The following is a 20,217-nucleotide window of genomic DNA, read 5'->3' as shown; positions in this document are numbered from 1 at the left end:
GGAGGTTTCAAGTATGCCAAGTGGCTTAAATGGCCAATATTTTGATATATAGAGGTAGCTTTATCGTTGAAAACTATTTTTGCTGCAAACGGATTTTGATAATTTGCATATCGATCGAATCGGAAATTCTGTGAGATTTGTTTGGTATGCTGTATATTAAGACTTCCTGATCCGTAAATGGTATGAATTAATGGAAATTGGAAGCATTTCCAATCTCCTATACATTTGTTCTGTGTATTTCTGTGCTTACCTATCCCTGATGTAAATAGCGAGCAACAAATGTATCAGCGAGATACAATATTTCCATATCACAACGAATCAAATGCAAATGCAGCGTCTGTTATACTGATAATATGAAGAGAGGAGATATTGCAATTTAAGCTCCATCTACTTTCAATTTATAGGGTACATAAATAAGTCGCTCGCGAGTTTAAATCACAAAAGGCTCTCGCGTTTGCTTATTTGGCAAAATAATGTCGACTCAATCTCAGGACACTCCATCGATTGATTTCTAATAGTCTCTTTTTGAAGGCTAGAGGCGAATTAATTTTGTCGTTTAAAGCCTCTATAAAGGAAAAATCAATCTATCATTTACAGTCTCGTACCAGCTAGCGAGCAGATAATATTCTTCTGATTACACAAACGAATTGCTCGATATAAAGGAAGAATGGAAAACAATAGAAGATATCGTACACTGTTCTTGGAGAGAAGCGAACCACTTCATCGTAGGTCCCACTATCATGTGATTCTTCTGCCAGTATGCATACTGATAAAAATAGCTACCCCGCAAACATTGTTTTTTTTACTGAGATGAGAGTTATCCTCTCCGATTGAAAACTGCAAAATAACGAACTATGCACAGTGTGTAAAAACAGTTCATCTTAACTCTTCTGAATTAAGGAGTTATTCTAGTGTAGAGACACGAACTTCGGGCGCTTTTTCGAGCCCCGTAAAAATAAAACAATGAGTATTTTTACGATTCATTATATAATTATTTGTTCATCTATCTTTTAACAATAAAACAAAAAATGGACGGAGGAAAAATATTTATAACTAGAATAGTTACAAGCTGATGAAGTGAAAGGGTTAAAAAAAAGTTGTGCCATGGCGTACACGATTCCCCTCTGTTTGTCTGAAACAAAAAAAATCGAACAGATCGAACAGAATCATTAAAGATGCCGCTATCGTATGAACCTCGGAAATGTCAAAAACAAAATGCGGTTTTTAACGTTTTTTCTTATGTTTCCCGATTTTTTAGAAATAGTAGAATTTGAAAAATATAATTTCTTAGAGAGATGCATACAGATTGTGTTCATATAAAAATTCGACATGAATCAGTTCAGTAGAACTTGAGATATCGTGTACGCCAGTTTGAAAAAATGAGTTTCGAAAAAAACGCGTTTGAAGTTCATTGTTATGGCCGTACCAGGTTAGATACCGCATCACTGAAATAGCTCTAACTCTGCAAATAATGGGATTCTCGATAAGTCCTTCCTAGGGTATATTCTTGAATGCCTAAACTACAGAAATATTAAGGAAAATAGACGAATTTTGATTTATTTCAAATTTCTAGACTAGAATACTGCCTTAATTTGTCAATTTTGTTAATTTGCACATGCTCTATTCTTCGTTTGTTTCAAAATTTTCAAAAAATTTTGTATTGGATAAACAGCTAATTTAACGCATACCATGAGTCTCGAGGTTTTGGCAGGCCTACTCCCACTAAAAGATCGCTTCAATTTATTATCTCTTCGGTTCCTCATCCGGTGTAAGGTTATGAACCCATTGATAATCGGAAATTTTGAGCATCTGATCGAGCTAAATTTTCATTCTGGATTCATGAGCTCATATCATGAATTCGTCTCCATGCAGGTTAATCCTTCTTCGTATATTCCCAACCGTGTTTGTTTTCCTGACTACATCAATTCCTCTGTGCATTTTGATCTGTCCATGAAGCAGGATATCCATGGAACATCAGATTATCTTCGATCGAGGATCGTTCCAACGATCTTCGAATTTTTTAGCACCTCACACAGTCTTCAGAATCCTTGCTCAGTGTATATTGCTGAATTGGCAGCGATACATTGGGCGCTGGACAGCGTCGCCTCACGACCTGTTGAACACTATTACATTGTAACGGATAGTCTTAGCTCTGTCGAAGCTATCCGTTCAGTGAGGCCGGAAAAGCACTCGCCGTACTTCCTTGAGAGAATACGAGAAATTTTGAGTGCTTTATCCAGACGCTGTTATGTCATTACCTTTGTCTGGGTCCCTTCACATTGCTCAATTCCGGGTAATGAGAGGGCTGACTCATTAGCAAAGGTAGGTGCAATTGAAGGCGATATTTATCAGCGTCAAATCGCCTTCAATGAATTTTATTCTTTAGTCCGCAAAAATACCATAGTTAACTGGCAACGCAAATGGAACGAAGATGAATTGGGCCGGTGGCTCCACTCGATTATCCCTAAGGTTAGCCTCAAACCATGGTTCAAAAGTCTGGACTTGAGTCGGGACTTTATTCGCACCTTCTCCCGACTCATGTCCAATCACTGTTCGTTAGATGCGCTACTCTTTCGTATTAATCTTGCCGACAACAAGCTTTGTGTTTGTGGCCAAGGTTACCACGACATCGAGCACGTTGTTTGGTCGTGCGAGCTGTATCTTGTCGCCAGATCGAATTTAGTAGTCACCCTTCGGGCCCGAGGAAGGCAGCCCATGGTGCCGGTGAGAGACGTGTTGGCTCGGTTAGACCTTGATTACATGTCCCAAATATATGTATTCCTTAAAGCTATCGATCTTCGTGTGTGATTGTCCTTATACCCTTAGTTTTTCCTTTTTCCTTTGTGAGAGATCGGATCCCTTCTTAAGAATAAGATGAAATGTAAATACATATTAAATATAAGATAGGTTTAAGAATTGAGTGTGATGAGTGTGATTGAGAGTGTGAGTGTGATCATTGTCAACATATCCTCATATCCCCTCCTTTTCCTGAAGAAAATATGTCACCCTTCTAAACTCGAGTTGACCGCGAGTAATCGGTTTCCTATATTATTAACATTAGAATTAAGGGAAAATGTATATATATACTAGTAACAATACAGTAAGGAGTTCGGCTCCTTTAAACCTATGTAACTGAGCCTGTAAAAATAAACGATTTAAATAAAAAAAAAACAGCTAATTTTTCAGACCACCTTAATTATGAGTTATGTGCCTCAGGGGCAAAATAAAAAGATTGGCTTCTAACATTTTTCGAAAAGGAACAAATATACGAGGTTTAAACAATATCAGAGCTTTTTTGATAGATCGTTTTCCCATGGAGATGCTGTGAGTCATTGTTGTGAATCACATGTTTAGAGACCATCACTGAAGAGAAATTGTTCTTTCTTTGCAAACAAGCGATTACATGCCGTTTAAGAACCCTTCCAAGGTCAGAAACAAATTTTAATCGCTATGAGCAAGATTAGGTCAGTTATGTATTATCTATTAGAATCTTAATCCTACCAATTGAACCGTCAATATTTTATTAAAACGCCAAATTTTTTATAACGAACTTGGTGACACGGCAAACTTCGTCCCGCCCAAAATTTATTTTTCGTTATCACATCCACGTTTTCTTACTAAGCGCTGTTCATGGGTCCAATCGCAGAATTGTTCATTGATTGAAAAACAAAATTACCTTTTACTATAAAATTCCTAGTACTTCTACCAAAACTCGTCATTATAATATCAGATTATTTTCAGACACAATTCTCGTTCAAGATTTTTCAACCACTTGCAAATAACATGTTACTACAGAAATGAATGTTTGATACAGAAAATATGACAGAATAAAGACAGCCCTAAATCGGACTATAATTCCTCTCTAAAGTTTTGCCCTTATCAACACATTCGGCGATCCATTTTTATTTATACAGCCATTCCATGCCAAACCGATATAGTGGTTCTCAGATTTTCGTCAAAAGTGATAGTTTTGTTCTTTATCGCAAATTATGAGACCCTTATTTTTTTATTTTTTTTTTGTTAGGATGACCATTTACATTTTAGGGTGGTCCAAAAAACCATTTTTTTGCATTTTTTTGAACTTTCGAACTACTAGACCGATTCAGATGATATTCAAACTAAAGCCAACCACCTGGTCTTTTTTGAAAAAAAATACTATACCTGCAGAACATTTGAATTTTGCTCTCGTAATTAGTGATTGTATTCTTTTTTTATTGTTTTCATAGTCTCGGGACCAAAAGCGCTATAGTTTTTTATATTTTTTCTGGAAAGCTGAGGATTTTTCACACAACATATCTCGAAACCAGAGAAGCGTTTTTTTATTTAGTTTTTGAGTTATGATTTTAAGTTAGCCGATGGTCCAAAAAACATTTTTTCACAATTTTTCCACTGCAAAAAATCATAACTATTGATCTACTGACCGATTCAGATGATCGACATATCAAATTGAAGCCAATGAGCTAGTCTTGTTTGAAAAAATATTACACTCTGAATAGAAATGGATTTTGTTTTCGTAATTATTGATTATATTTGTTTTTTATAGCTTATATCGTTTCGGGACCAAGGGCGTCATGTTTTTTATATTTTTTTCTGAAAGCTGAAAGCTTTCACATAATATATCCGAATACCAGAGAGGTGTTATTTTTCGTTTTTAAGTTATGATTTTTCAAAGTTAACATGTTTTCAGTTTTCGTTCAACATTTAAATCGGTCCAGTAGTTCAAAAGTAATAAATTCTTGAAGAAAGTCATTTTTAGGAAAAAAAAAAGGGAGAATGATTTTTTGGACCATCGGATAATTTTGAAAAATCATAACTCAAAAACGAAAAAAATGCCTCCCTGTTTCAAGATATGTTATGTGAAAAATCCTCAGCTTTGCAGAAAAAATATTAAAAAAAACTATAGCGCCTTTGGTCCCGAGATTATGAAAACAATGAAAAACGAATACAGTCAATAATAACGAGAGCCGAATTCAAAATTTCTGCAGGTATAGTATTTTTTCAGAAAAGACCAGGTGACCATTGATTTGGTACATCGATCATCTGAATCGTCTAGAAGTTAAAATTTTTGAAAAAAGTCATTTTTGGCAAAAATGCGAAAAAATTGTTTTTTAGACCACCCTAAAATGGATATGGTCACCCTAACAAAAAAATAAAAAAATACGGGTCTCATAATTTGCGATAAAGAACAAAACTACCACTTTTGACAAAAATCTGAGAACCACTATATCGGTTTGGCATGGAATGGCTGTATATAGACAGAAGACGATATAGGAGTGCATTTTATCACATTAAAATCCATATCCATTTTCGAACGAATATCAATTTCGCGCTTGTCAATATGTAATTGTAGAACATATGGGACTTGAATTTTCCGAACTTTCCCATTTTCCTTCAGAGTTTTCCGAAAATTTTCAACTGTCATGTTTGGTTGGAATATGTGTGGTTGAATTATGTGTATTATCTTTATGGGACCTCCTCTCCATTCCAGAGAAGTGAGGGGTATCATACCAATTTACAAATTACAAATTTCTCATACATAAAAACCCTCACATCCCAAATTTGGCTCCATTTGCTTGATCAGTTCTCGAGTTATGCAGAAGGTTGTGTTTCATTTGTATGGCAGCCCCCCATTTAGAAAGATGGAAAGGGGTATCTAATCACCGTAGAAATGTATCGTGCCCCTAAAACCTCCACATGACAAAGTTGGCTCGATTTGCTTGATTAATTCTCGAGTTATGCCGAAATTTGTGTTTCATTTATATGGCATCCTCCCCTTAGAAAGGGGGGAGGAGTGTCGAACCACCATAGAAACCTTTATCGATCTCTAAAATCTCTATATACCAAGTTTGATTCCATTTGCTTGATTAGTTATCAAGTTCTTCAGACCCCCCTCCCCCTGTAGAGCGGGGTAGGAGTGTCAAACCACCTTAGAAACATGTATTCCTCCTAAAACCTCAACATGCCAAATTTGGTTCTGTTTGGTCTTTAAAGAGAGGGATGGAGTGTCTATTTACCATATAAACGTTTCTTGCCTCCAAAAACCTTCATATGCTAAATTTGGCTTTATTTGCTTGATTAGATCTTGAATTATGCAGAAATTTATGCTTCATTTGTATGGTAGCCTTCCCTTAGAGAGGGGGGAGGAGTGTCTTACCACCATAGAATCATTTATTGCATTCAAAAACCTCCACCGTGTATTTTTATTGGAAGACAATCAGACAACCTAACTATTACTAAAATATGGTGTATGAAGTCGTTTCAATTTATTATCAAAAGTATACAAAATATTCGGTCAGATATCTAATTCCATTATCTTTTTGTATATGGTTTCATTTTAGAAAAGAACCTACTTGCTTTTTTCCATGGATGTTCGTAAAGTAAGTCGTTTTTATTGGTGAAAAGATAAGACGATTTACTTATAGTGTATTACAACTTCATCTCGGAATGGAATTTGATCATTTTATCAATGCCTTCATTTGCTTCCATCTGTTGGAACTGGCCTTTTAGGTGGTTTGACTATCCTCAACTTTATCAACAAAATGTTTACATATCAGTTTTGGCACTGGCGCTTTGTTAACTGATATTCCGCATACACAGTATCGAAAAAGTGTGGTTTTAAACTATGATTCACTACGTAAAGTAGCTAATACTTATTTGCACGATATTACTTTCCCAACATCCCAAAAACAAATCTTCGTCAGCTTTTCCTCTTCTGTTAGTTTTTGTTACTGGTAATGCTTCACAGAACTTTGTGCTCGATGAGATGTATGTTTGCCATAGGAAATAGACATCAGCATCCTTCACAGTCCCTTGCTACGTAGAACCACACACTGAGTACAAAGCTGCACCGCTCCAATCACGTTCCAGCAGCCTTTAAGTTCAACGAACGCTCTACACGGATATCGAATTACCACAGTCATCGCGCGTTGCTTCACCTTTTGTTGGACAGTTGGACGCAAACCCAGAGTGCTCAGCGGAATGACCGGGCGGCTTGGCTGCCTCCAGTTTCAGCGCATTCTCGAGATGCTCATCTCATGGCACGGCACGCATCAATAGTGTTACCTCACCGTGGTGGGCGTCGGCCTTTTTTTTTGCGAAGTTGAGCGCGGCCTGTTGATCCTACACTGCTGGGTACTAAATTAAAATCCGGCGCTGTAACGAATCACGCCCGGTCATTGGGAACGAACGCGTTGGAGTTGCCGCACAGAAGAATCATTGGTTATTTGCCAAATAAAAGTCAATGCGCCAAAGATGAAAGCGGCCCATGTGCCACATATGGTGATTATATTTGAACTTGTAGCGGTGTCGCAATTAATAGCGGGATTCTTCCTGGTTACTTGCGCTCTATTCGGCGAGTTAAGTTCGAGGATAGACTATGAATCGCGTACGATGGCATTTTTAATCCGTGTTAGCCGACGGTCATCGAACCGCTGACCATCGTAATGGGTTATATCAGACCAAAGCGAAGAAAATAGTTCCTTGCAACGTCGAGTAACATTCCACGAACACCTTTCCATATCGATAGCCATACTTACGTTTTACGGGAGGAATCTGAGCGCATCGTGTGAAAGTGGTTATTGTCTGCAATGGGGGAAAGGAAGAGGAAAAAATGATTAGCACAATGGCATCTCATCAAAACTCGTAAATGCTTTAGTTAGTTCAAACACAGGATCACGCAATAACAACAAATTAGTTATCATGGGTTGTTATTGTATATATATATTTTTCCATAACGTTCATTGGCACCCTCAGTTGGAGCAGCGATTGGTTACCTTCGGATTACTAATTGGAAAGAAGGTGTCGGTCAATGTACGAAGGCTACACGCCACCAGCTCGAATGGGTGAATGTTGGCACCCACGGTGTTCGATGTGCAACGCAGCTGGCATTCACCTATCCAAACGTTCGTGAATTTTGAGTGTAACAGAAGATAAAATGCAAGGTTCATTAATTGGTAATAATAATGCTATTGGAGCACAATCGTGACTGAAGGATTAATTTATAACCAGGCAAACTTCGTCGCTCCCAAAATTTGTTCTCCACATCCACGTTTTCCTACTAAGCGCACGAGCATGGGTCCAGTCGCAGAACTGTTCATTGATTGATCTTCTAATCTACCCTTTAAAATTATTTTTTGCTATAACATTTCAGTATTTCTACCAAAATTCGACATTATAATATCAAATTTTTGTTCAGACACAATTCTCGTTCAAGATTTTTCATCCACTTGCAAATATAATGTTTCTCCGTTGAATGGAATAAATGTTTGATACTTAAAATATGATAGAATGAAGACAGCCCTAAATTGGACAATTTCTTTCTCGGGTTTTGCTCTTATCAACACAATCGGCGATCCATTTATATTTATATAGATAGAAGACGATATAGGAGTGCGTTTTATCACGCGAATTGAAATTTCCCACTTTCCTTCAAAGTTTTCCGAAAATTTTCAGTTGTCATGTTTGGTTGGAATATGTTTGGTTGACATATGTGCTTTATTTTTATGGTATTCCCTCTCCTTTCCAGAGGAGAAAGGGGTGTCATACCATCATAAAAACATTTTTCGTACCCAAAAACCCTCACATCCCAAATTTGGCTCCATTTGCTTGATTAGTTTTGATTAGTTTGTATGAGAGCCCCCCTTTAGAGGGAGGGGATGAGTGTTGAACTACCATAGAAACGTTTATCGATCCCTAAAACCTCTATATGTTAAGTTTGATTTCATTAGTTTTATTAATTCTCAAGCTTTTTCGCACCCTCCCCCCCTCTTTAGAGAGAGAGGAAAGGAGTGTCAAACCACCATAAACACATTTATTGCACCCTAAAACCTCCATATGCCAAATTTGATTCCATTTGCTTGATTAGTTCTCGAGTTATGCAGAAATTTGTGTTTTATTTCTATGGCAGGGGATACTGAAAGCTTATCACACGATTTTATCAACTTCCAGGTGATATGAGATTTATTATGAATTTGAGTGAGCAATATACATATGACTCGATATCATCGAATACTAGGAAACTTGAGTATTTTTTGGAACTTTTCCAATGTATGAAGCTACGAGACATTGTGCATGCAGTTTAGGCATTCATAGTGCGGTATTATAAGCAAGCTTGTCGTTTATGTCGACGAAGTGTTTTCAACACTACGCTAAAAAGTACGTTACGTGAGTTAATTCTGCTGCCTTCATTTGGAAGATGAGAAAATTTAGTACAGGATATGGTAGTGGAACATCTTAATTAGTGGATTTAAATAACTGTTTTGGAAGCGAAAATTTCAAAGCTTATAATTTTTAATGTGTGATTATTAATTTTATCTCAAAAATTGATATTGAACTTGATTGTTTCTATCAAATTAATGTTTTCAAACCACTTTACAATTTGTTCTTTGACTCCCAACTGCTATCTTTCTTAATTTCGCTGTAATATCGATATAAACAATTGCTGGTGAAAATTCAAGCAAAATCTTCTCTCACGCCGAAAGTCACGAGTTCAATTCTCACTCCCCACATTCTACCGAAAAATGGAAGTAAAAGTGACGAACCAGCCAAAAAGTGTCAAAAGTCATTATAATACAGAAAAAAAAATTATAGGAGGTTGTGTCCAAGACACGACCGCATTGTTGACGTAGAACTACGCTGTAGTTGATTTCAAGCCGCTTGTTTATAACTGCGAATATTATTTTATGATACTACGAAAATTTTGAATTAACCATTCTACCAGTTTGATCGCTCTGTCTGTTCTTGAAAGCACACAAATGGACAGAACAAATGTATGAGGAAATGGAAATGCTTCCAATTTTCATCAATTTAAACCATATACCGACTATGGGATACTAATGTATAGCATATCAAACAAATCTTAGGTAATTTCCGATTCGATTGGTATGTAAATCGCCAAAATCCGTTCGCGGCAAAAATAGTTATTACCGTTAACTTTATTTCATAAAAATGTGACCTGTTCTCTGATTTGGCACCCTTAATGAAAGACGTAGTTCTACGTCAAAAAGCAAAATCTTCAAAAATCACGATTTTTACCACACTGTACAAATAACAGCAACTTTCAAAGGTTACATTTTTTCTTGAAACAATTCATATTTGAAAGGTGATTTTTTTTTCAAACTGTATATAGTCGAGTCCAAAATTGTATATAAGAGAGTCTGTATATAATCGAGTCCGACCTGTATTGGTAAGCCATTGCACAATGGTCCATGAGATGCATTTATGTGGAAATTAGCATTTAGAGCTTGACAGTTATTCTCTAGACAAAAACTGTCTTAGACAAAGTTGTTACTCATGATAGAGCGCTCGTTTTTGTGTAGTCAAAAATAGGGTTGTCGATGAAATAAAAAAAAAACAACTTTCTTATCTTTATAGATAGAGGTAAACATAGTTCGACAATGTTGTAGTTACAATTATTTGAGACATCGTTGTAAAACAAAGTTTTTCTGTATCTCTTGAAGATATAGCGCCTTTTTTCTATGTTACGTTAGGGTCACCATGAAAAAAACTGTTTTTTGCTCTAACTTTTATATTTGAAATTTTACACGCAAATTGTCTTCGAAAGACATTTAGAGCTTACTAATACAAACATATTTCGATGCAGAACTTGTCAATATCTCCACTTTACTTGTATTTCTTTCTGGGGCAAACATAAAACATGTTTGTTGACGGCATTTGAAAGAACAGATCTCACATAATATGTGATTTTCAAAACTATGTTATTTTTTGTGTTCGAGTGAATACGAATTGAAATCATGAGTTTTTGGATGAAAACCCATCAATAACTTTGAGCAGGATTGAGATATTGATATGTTCTGCATCGCAAAATGTTGGTATTTATAAGCTCTAAAAGTCGTACGAAGGCCATCTTGATGTAGAATTTTAAATATAGAAGTTACAGTTAAAAAAAACCGTTTTTTCATAGTTACCCTAATGCAACTCAGACAGAAAGCGCTAAAAACAACTTTGTGGGAGATATTTATTGTTTAGACGAAAACTGTCTTAGACAAAGATGTTACATATGATAGAGCGCTCATTTTTATGCTATGCTACCAAAATTGTCGATGAAATGAAAAATCTAACTTTCTTATCTTTAAAGATAGAGGTAAACATAGTTCAACAATATGTAGCCCCAGTTATTTTAAAGAACTTTGTAGAACAAAGTTTTTCTCTATCTCTTAAAATAATCGATTAAGCGCTTTTTTCTGAGTGGCATTAGGGTGACCATAAAAAAACGTGTTTTATCTGCTTTAACTTTTATATTTCAAATTCTACATCAAAAGTGTCTTCGTACGACTTTTAGAGCTTATCGATAACAACATTTTGCGATGCAGAACGTGTCTATATCTTAATCCTACTTAAAGTAATTGATGGTTTTTTACCCAAAAACTCGTGATTTCAATTTTAATTTACTCAAACACGAAAAATAACATGGTTTTGAAAATCACACATCATGTAGAGTGAAATACGCTCTTTCAAATGCCGCCAATAAACTTTGTTTATGTTTGCCCCAGAAAGAATGATAAACAATTGAAGAGAGCGTATTTTTTGGGAAGAAATATCAATAACTTTGAGTGAAATTGAGATATCGACAAGTTCTGCATCGAAAAATGTTTGTATTAGTAAGCTCTGAAAGTCTTTCGAAGATAGTTTGCATGTAGAATTGGAAATATAAAAGTTAGAACGAGAAAATAGTCTTTTTCATGGTGACCCTAACGTAAAATAGTAAAAAGGCGCTATATCGATTATTTTAAGAGATAGAGAAAAACTTTGTTCTACAAAGATGTCTCAAATAATTGTAACTCAACATTGTCGAACTATGTTTACTTCTATCTCTAAAGACAAGAAAGTTATATTTTTTATTTCATCGACAATTTTGGTCACCCTATTTTTGATGACATAAAAATGATCGCTCTATCATATGTAAGAACATTGTCTAAGACAGTTTTTGTCTAGAGAATAACTGTCAAGCTCTAAATGCTAATTTCCACTTAAATGCATCTCCTGGACCATTGTGCATTGTTGGAACTGTCAAACTTTTTGATGAGAAGCAAAAGCATTTTTTTCTGCTTTAGCTGGCTAGCAACTGGTCGTATCGGAAGTTTTTGAGTCGGTTTTGGAAAACGTTTACTAAGGACTGAATGACTGAGGAAGCTTTCCCAAAGTGTGAACAATTATGAGAAAACATACAATCCCTGTAGCTACAAACTAAAAGAGGGATTCTGTGCCTACCAGTCTAATGAATTGGTAGCATCCTCCCAGAGTTCATTGAATCTTTGTAAATGAATACATTGGCTAAGAAAGCATCTTTGCACACTTTATTTATCAAAAATTTGTCTAGACTGTCTTCTAAAATATGTGAAAGTTTTATGCACTTTCACTCTATAACTCGATTTAAGAAACATAAATTTCAACTCTTTTTTATAAATTGACGCAAGTAATACTACGTTGAGACGGCGAAGTTCCACTAGGAACGTTAGTGCCATTGAAGAAGAAGAAGAAGAAGAAGACACATGTATCATAGTGCTGTGCATCTAAAGAGTGTAACGAAAAGTAATTTTAATCTTTTAAAAAAATGTGAATAGGTTGTCAAAATTTTTGGTTAAACACGTTTTGTTATTACTGTCATCCGGGGGCAAATTGTTCACCGGGGTGAAATTGATCAAACATATTACATAAAATAATCATGAATATTTAGAGGTATTATACAATTTAACTTTGAACTTTTTTATTCTGGTATGCTCAATAGTCATCTGAAGGTTCTTTTTGTCAATGGCTCTCAACAAATCACTTAAGAATTACATAAAAATTAACATTTTTCTCAAAAGCATTTTCTTTCCCATTTTTAACTATGGTAAAGAAACTTATTTTCAACACATCAAAGCAATATAAACATTTGGTTCTCAAATGGGGATCAACACTAGGGTAGGAGCCTACCTGTTGGTCTCAAATGTTCCTATCTCACGCCTCCACGAAGATCATATGACGACATTTTTAGATCGGGCGTGAACTGGAAACACACACCTGGTCTTGGCTCCGAGAACGGGTGTCGAAAGTGGCTAAGTGAGGGGGTGCGAGCGAGTCAGAGCGCTATATCTCTCCCGGGGAAGGCCTCCCGGGTCATGGAGGCCTTGCCAACCCGCTGTCTCCCGGGCAAAGGAGATACACCCAGACAATGGAGCTAAGGTCAAGACGAATACTACGAATGCGATCACCCGAGGAGGGTCCCCGAACTGGAGCTGGTCCTGGAACGGGCGTAAGAGCGAGCGGCCAGCGGCTGGAGGGCGATGTGCAAGAGCGGGCCACCAGCCGGGTTCAACCCGAAGAGCTACCGCCACACGGAAACAGCAGCCATCGACATCACCAACGAAACGCTGCGCCTACGAGACGAGGCGTGTTGCGACTGTCAGACGACAGTCGTCCACACTTGTGGGTACTACTAGGCGACGGATCATGTGGACACACGAAATGAACGAATTCGTGATCCGCGCCTATTACATCTGCACTGCTTTGGAGACGGACATGAGCGGTCGCCCTCGAATACTCGCAATGTTCGAGGAAGCGTATCCAGAGTTCGTCGGGAGGCTTGACCAAAACGCGATGAAGGCGAGGCGTAGAGCGATTGTACGCAACAATATGCTCTCCCAAACGCAAGTCGACGAGATCAAGCAGCAGGTGCAGAGAGAACTAAGCTCCAGAACAAGCAGAGCAAGCGATGTGTCGAGACGAAGTTCAGTACGGCTGAGCAATTCATTCGCGAGTGGGGCACGCGAATCAGCACCAGTGGAGGCCACAGTACAACAACCCCCTGAGCCGGAAGATCCACAGCCAGATCAACAACTACTACGCGATCTGGTCTTCCATTACGACGAGGCGATCTCACAGTTCCGCGACACGGACCCTTTGTCGCGCCCCAGGATCCCGAAGTTGCAGCATTCCCGCAGGCTGACAAGTGCAGTAAAGCTCATGAACGAGCACGTTCTTCCGCTGCACTTGGTTGATGCTGAGAACATGGAGGAGCTGCAACTGAAAGTTTACTGTGCTGCTGTGGCGACCGCCAAAAGTTTAGGATACCGTATTAGGCCAAGAGGCGGACTGCTCCAACATCTCCGTGAAAGGCGTGAGCCTCCATGGCGAAGGAGATTGGAGCAACGGATCCTAAACAAGCGCGCCGCAATTGGAAGACTGATGGCGTACAAAAGAGGCAGCAGATCGGTGAAATTATGTCGCCAAGTTGCTGTGATCGTGCGGCCTACTGAACTTCGCCAGCTGGGAGCTCACCAGCTGACGGAAAAACTCGACACACTGGTACAGCAATTGAGCGTCCTTACAAAACGGCTGAAACGTTACTCTGACTCTGCAAAGCGCCAGGAACAAAATCGGATGTTCAGAGATAACGAGAAAGCGTTCTACGACCACATTAGCGACGAGAAGCCCGACTACCGCGAAGGTTTGCCAGATATTAGCGATGTGACGAACTTCTGGGCTGGTATTTGGGAGACCCCAGTAGAACATCGCGACGGGCAAATGTGGTTAAGACGGGAGGAGGAGAGTTGTGGTGAAATTGGAGAGATGCCAGCTATCATCGTCGGAGAGAACGATGTCCGCGAAGCCTCGCGGTACCTGAAGAACTGGGCAGCACCGGGCCCCGATGGTGTCCAGAAGTTTTGGCACAAGAAGCTGACCGTCGCACATCCAAAGATAGCTGAGTGCTTCAACAAGGTGCTACGTGACCCACACAACCTTCCTGAATTCGCCACCCGTGGCGTCACCTTCCTCCTCCCGAAGGACAGCAACACATTGAACCCATCAAAGTACAGACCGATAACGTGCCTATCGAGTCTGTACAAAATACTGAGCAGCATAATTACCGCCAAAGTTTCTGCTCACTGCGAACAGCATCACATCATCGCAGAAGAGCAGAAAGGATGCAGGGAAAATACGCATGGCTGCAAAGACCAGGCCATCATCGACGCAGCCATAGTCGGCCAGGCGGTATATAACCAGCGGAACCTAAGTATGGCCTACATCGATTACAGGAAGGCTTATGACTCCATACCTCACTCGTTTCTCGTCCGGGTATTGGAGCTCTACAAAATTGATCCCGTCGTCGTTAGGTTCCTGCAGCATGCGATGAGGCAGTGGAGTACGTCTCTGCACCTCAGTGATGGGGAAAATGTGTTGCAGTCTAGAACGCTGCAGATAAAGAGGGGGATATTCCAAGCCGACTCTTTCAGCCCGCTTTGGTTTTGTCTGGCACTGAACCCCCTCAGTAGGACGCTCAATAGAAACGGTCATGGCTATAAAATAAGGTATGGCGACGGCGCCCACGAAGAAGTGACCCATACCTTCTACATGGATGATCTCAAGGTCTACGCTGATTCACGTCAGCGTCTAGGTGTAGCTATCCGGGTTGTCGAAGACATAAGCAGGGACATCTGCATGGAGTTCGGCCTTGACAAGTGCCGCTGTGTCCATCTGCTGAAAGGGCAGCTTACCGAATCCGGAGGTTACGAGGTCTATGACGGCGAGTTCATAAGAGACATGGTTCGTGGCGAATCCTATAAATATCTTGGATTCCGACAGCTCACCGGGATTCGCCACTCCGACATCAAGACGGAGCTGCGAGACAAGTTCTTGAGTCGAGTGAACTGTGTCCTGAGGACTTTCCTCAACGCGGGGAACAAGGTACGCGCGATCAACACATTCGCGGTTCCCCTGCTGACCTTCAGTTTTGGTGTAGTCAAATGGAGCAAAACTGACCTAGAGGACCTTGAGAGGAGGATGAGGAAAGCATTTAAAGAGGCCGGAATGCACCATCCTCAATCGGCACTGGAGAGAGTTTCACTGCCACGCAAAGAAGGGGGACTTGGAATAGTCGACATATCTGCACTGTGTGTTGCCCAGGTACGACAACTGCGCGAGTACTTCGCAGAACGCGCCAACCAAAACGCGCTATACCGGGCTGTCTGCGCCGCCGACAGAGGATACAGCGCTCTGCACTTGGCGCAAGCGGAGTACCAACTCAACTGTAATCTGCAGACAGTGGAGGAGAAGATTGCAGCTTGGAAGCAGAAGGCAGTGCATGGTGCCCACCCCCATCAACTGGATCGGCCACACGTCGACAAGGCCGCATCTAATCTGTGGCTAACGCGTGGTGAACTCTCTTCAGTAGTAGAAGCCGACATGATAGCCATCCAGGACAGGATAATGCCGACGAGAAACTGCAGGCGGTACGTCTGGCATCAAGACGTTGATGACATTTGCCGGATGTGCCATCAACCAGGTGAAAACATAGAGCACATTATGGGAGGCTGTCCCGTTTTGGCCAACGCAGCCTACACCGAGCGCCACAACATCGTGGCCCGTATTGTTCATCGACAACTGGCGCTCCAATGTGCTCTACTGGAAGACAACGTACCAAACTACCGGTACCTGCCTGCACCTGTCCTGGAAAATGACCGTTTCAAGCTGTACTGGGATCGCACTGTTCTGACCGACCTCTCGATCCACCACAACCGGCCAGATATAATGGTTTACGACAAGAGCGACCGCAAAGTCACCATCATCGATGTCGCTATTCCACTGAACCAGAATCTGGAGGAGACCCACGGTCGCAAAATCTGCAAGTACCGACCATTGGCCGTGGAGCTCAAGGAACTGTGGGGGCTAAGGGAGGTCCCAAGAATTGTTCCAGTCGTTCTCTCTGGAACTGGAATTGTCCCGAAGACACTTCTGGAAGCGCTAAAGGTGTTGAATATGGAGAAGGAATTGGCCGGCATCCAAAAGTCGGTCATCCTTAGCACCTGCGCGATTGTCCGACAATTTCTCGGTCAGGACTGAAACAGTACGAGCATGCAGATACGTGCATTCCGCAGAGCCTAGTCCCCCTTCGGCATTCAGAAGCCCGGGGGCAGGTGAAAGTTCTGGCTAGGTTCGCCTAGTTAAGAAGTGAGATAAGTCTGCCAAAAAAAAAAAAGAAAAAAAGGGGGTCTTCGTAGCCACTTGGTTACGCGTTCGCTTACCAAGCGATCGATCGTGAGTTCAAACTCAGGGCCCTCAATTGACCATCTTTGTGTTGTTATAGAATAACTACGTCCACGCAACCATCATCAGCGATGGAAATCGATCCACGGTCGAAATGAGATCGATTCATCCATACAATGCTCTGCTCTGCAAGACACATCGGGCTGCTGTTTTATATATAACTCAACAATGATCAATATCAACTGTCTTCGCTCTCCGGTCTGCTGAACAATGGAAGAACAGAAAGAATACCCTTACGCCTAAATGGCTACTACTGTGTGATTTACCATAATGTAATGAAACAGAATACTTAACGCCTAAATGGCTACTACTAACTACTGTGTAATTATAATTTATAGAAACATAAACATATGTACATGTACACGATTAAAACCCGGCTCTGTTACAGCTAAAATGCTAATGAGCCTAATAAATAAATAAATGAGATAAAAAAAAAAATGTAAAAAAAATTTTTTATTTTGAAAAAGTGCTTTATATGAAAAAGGTCAACCAAAATGGAAGCATTTTTGAAACGATTTTATTTAGCATCACCCGTGTATATGTACGTTTGTCACTTTGTCTGCAGGGTTGTCCCAAATTAATACAAATTTGACCCCCTTCCTGTTGACCGATTGATCTGAAATATGAAACACACACGTCATTATAGAACTGCGTATTCCATTATCTTGAAAATCCAAGATGGCGGCCGCTACAAAATGGTGGATTACATATTTTCTCAGAACCCCACCAATATGAGTATCGAATGAAAGGGATTGACTAATGGAACACAGTTATTTACGAAACATGAAAATCCAAAATGGCCCCCACCACAAAATGTCTATACATATATTTCTTAATACCTCATCAATATGGATATCAAATGGGAGTGCTCACAATAGATCATGAAAAATCCAAATCCAAGATGGCCGCAGTCCTCAAATAACCAATTACCTTTTTAAATGGATTCATTCAGCTTGCCCTGTTTGTATGTATGTTTGTGTGTTTGTAGGGTTGGCACAAATCATTAGAAAATTGACCTTGTTCCTGTTGATTGATTGATCTGTAATTTGGAACATTCCTTCATTTATGCTGTCATTATAAAACTGCGTATTCCATGATCTTGAAAAATACAAATTTGCCGCCGCCAATAAATGATTTTAAGAACACACTACATTATTAACAACATAAATTCAAAAAGCACGCCACCACAAAATGTTCGACTATGTATTTTTCGCAATCCTCTCAATATTAGTATCAAATTAAATTACTTGACTAATAGAATACAGTACATCTTGAAAATATTCCGAAGAAAATGAGGTAAGAAATAAAAATTAAAAAGAAGTTGTAATGGCTTTATTATAAAGAAATATATTAATGATACAGATAATATACTAAAAACTGTGCACCCGTGGCCGAGTGGTTAGCGTCTCACATTATCATGCAGGGTATTCGGGTTCGATTCCCGTTCTGGCCGGGGGATTTTTCGTCAAAGAAACTTCCTTCGACTTGCACTGTGGTCACGCGTATTCTAGAAGTTGCCCCTCGGAATACATTCAAGGCGTATTATTTGGCTTAAAAAATCTCAACGAAGTATTAATAAATGACGCTAGTTAATGCATACGTTGAGACGGCAAAAGTTCCACAACGTTAACGGCATTCAAGAATATACTAAAAACTAGAAAATAAAATAAGTGAAAAAAACGGTTTCATTGTGGTTAAACATAATAATAATACGGATAATTTACTAAAAGCTAGAAAATAATTAGGCAAGTACTAGTTAGTAGTTATCACACCCCTTCCTCCATTAATCTGGGGCATTGATAAGACTGAAATAAAATCGCGGGGCTCGTAAGATTTCAATTATCCACAGTTTCATCATACATCCCACGATGTCCCATGTTTAATCAGGATTGATGACAGTAGTGTGATTGTGATTATGTAATTTCATTACATAATTGGCCATAACCCTTAGAGAGGGGGAGGAGTCTCAAACTTTCACGAAAACCTTCCCCGGCCTCAAAAACCCCTACACACTAATTTTCATGTTGATCGGTTCAGTAGTTTCCGAGTCCAAAAGAATCAGACAGACAGACAGACAGAAATCCATTTTTATATTTATATATAGATTCGACGACGATGAATAACTGCATTTTTATTGGATAATATGGAATTTTCTGTTCAATCGATTGCGAAGATTCTGTGAATATATCAGACCAAGAACATATGCCACTTTTGTGGGAAAATACCAATCACAAACTATATCACATTCGGCAACTCTGACTTTTCACGTAATTCGATTTCATTGTTCTTTGCGCTTGGTAGATGAAAAGCTAAAAGAAGAATCAAGTTGCAAATTTGTTTTTCTGAGAAAGAGAATAATAATTGCACAATTCGGATAGGTCCAAAACATTTTTTTCTTAGACGCACGTGTGTTTTTTAAACGGTTTTATTTAGCTTGCCCTGTAATCTGTTTGTATGTTTGTATGTTTGAAACATGTTTGTCTGTAGCGCTGACCCACATTAATAGAAATTTGACCCCCTTCCTGTTGACCGATTGGTCTGAAATTTGAAACACACCTCCATCTCTGTAGTCATTATAAAACTGCACATTTCATGGTCTTGAAAATCCAAGATGGCGGATCACATATTTTCTCATAACCTCATCGATATGAGTTATCCAAAACCCCATCAATATGGGTATTAATTGAAAGGGCTTGACTAGTAGAATACGGTTATTGAAGAAAAATGCAAATCCAAGATGGCTGCCACTACAAAATGGCGGACTACATATTTTCTCAAAACCCTATTATTATGGGTATCAAATGAAAGAGCTTGGCTAGTAGAACACTGTTATTTATGAAAAATGTAAATCTATGATGGCTGCCACTATCAAATGGCGGGCTGCATATTTTCTCAAAAACCCATCAATATGGGTATCAATTGAAAGGTTTTGACTAGTAGAATACGTTTATTTAAGAAAAATGCAAATCCAAGATGGCTGCCACTACCAAATGGCGGACTACATATTATGTCAAAACCCCATCAATATGGGTATCAAATGAAAGGGCTTGACTAGTAGAACACAGTTATTTATGAAAAATGCAAATCTATGATGGCTGCCACTATCAAATGGCGGGCTGCATATTTTCTCAAAACCCTATTAATATGGGTATCAAATGAAAGGGCTTGAATAGT

At 39.2% G+C, this 20,217-nt stretch overlaps 1 protein-coding gene across 1 annotated transcript in view; it reads right to left on the bottom strand.

The window, feature by feature from the left end:
- The window catches only part of LOC129769028 (cuticlin-4), a 149,246-nt gene that overhangs the window by 54,425 nt on the left and 74,604 nt on the right, over positions 1-20,217 (bottom strand). The window contains exon 4 of the mRNA XM_055771023.1: positions 7,536-7,581. Coding sequence (XP_055626998.1) covers positions 7,536-7,581 — 46 coding nt within the window. The remainder of the gene's footprint in view (positions 1-7,535; positions 7,582-20,217) is intronic.

The sequence above is a fragment of the Toxorhynchites rutilus genome, chromosome 2 (genome assembly GCF_029784135.1).
Source record: "Toxorhynchites rutilus septentrionalis strain SRP chromosome 2, ASM2978413v1, whole genome shotgun sequence".
Classification (NCBI taxonomy): Eukaryota; Metazoa; Arthropoda; class Insecta; order Diptera; family Culicidae; genus Toxorhynchites; species Toxorhynchites rutilus.
This window is presented reverse-complemented; position numbering and strand designations above follow the sequence as displayed.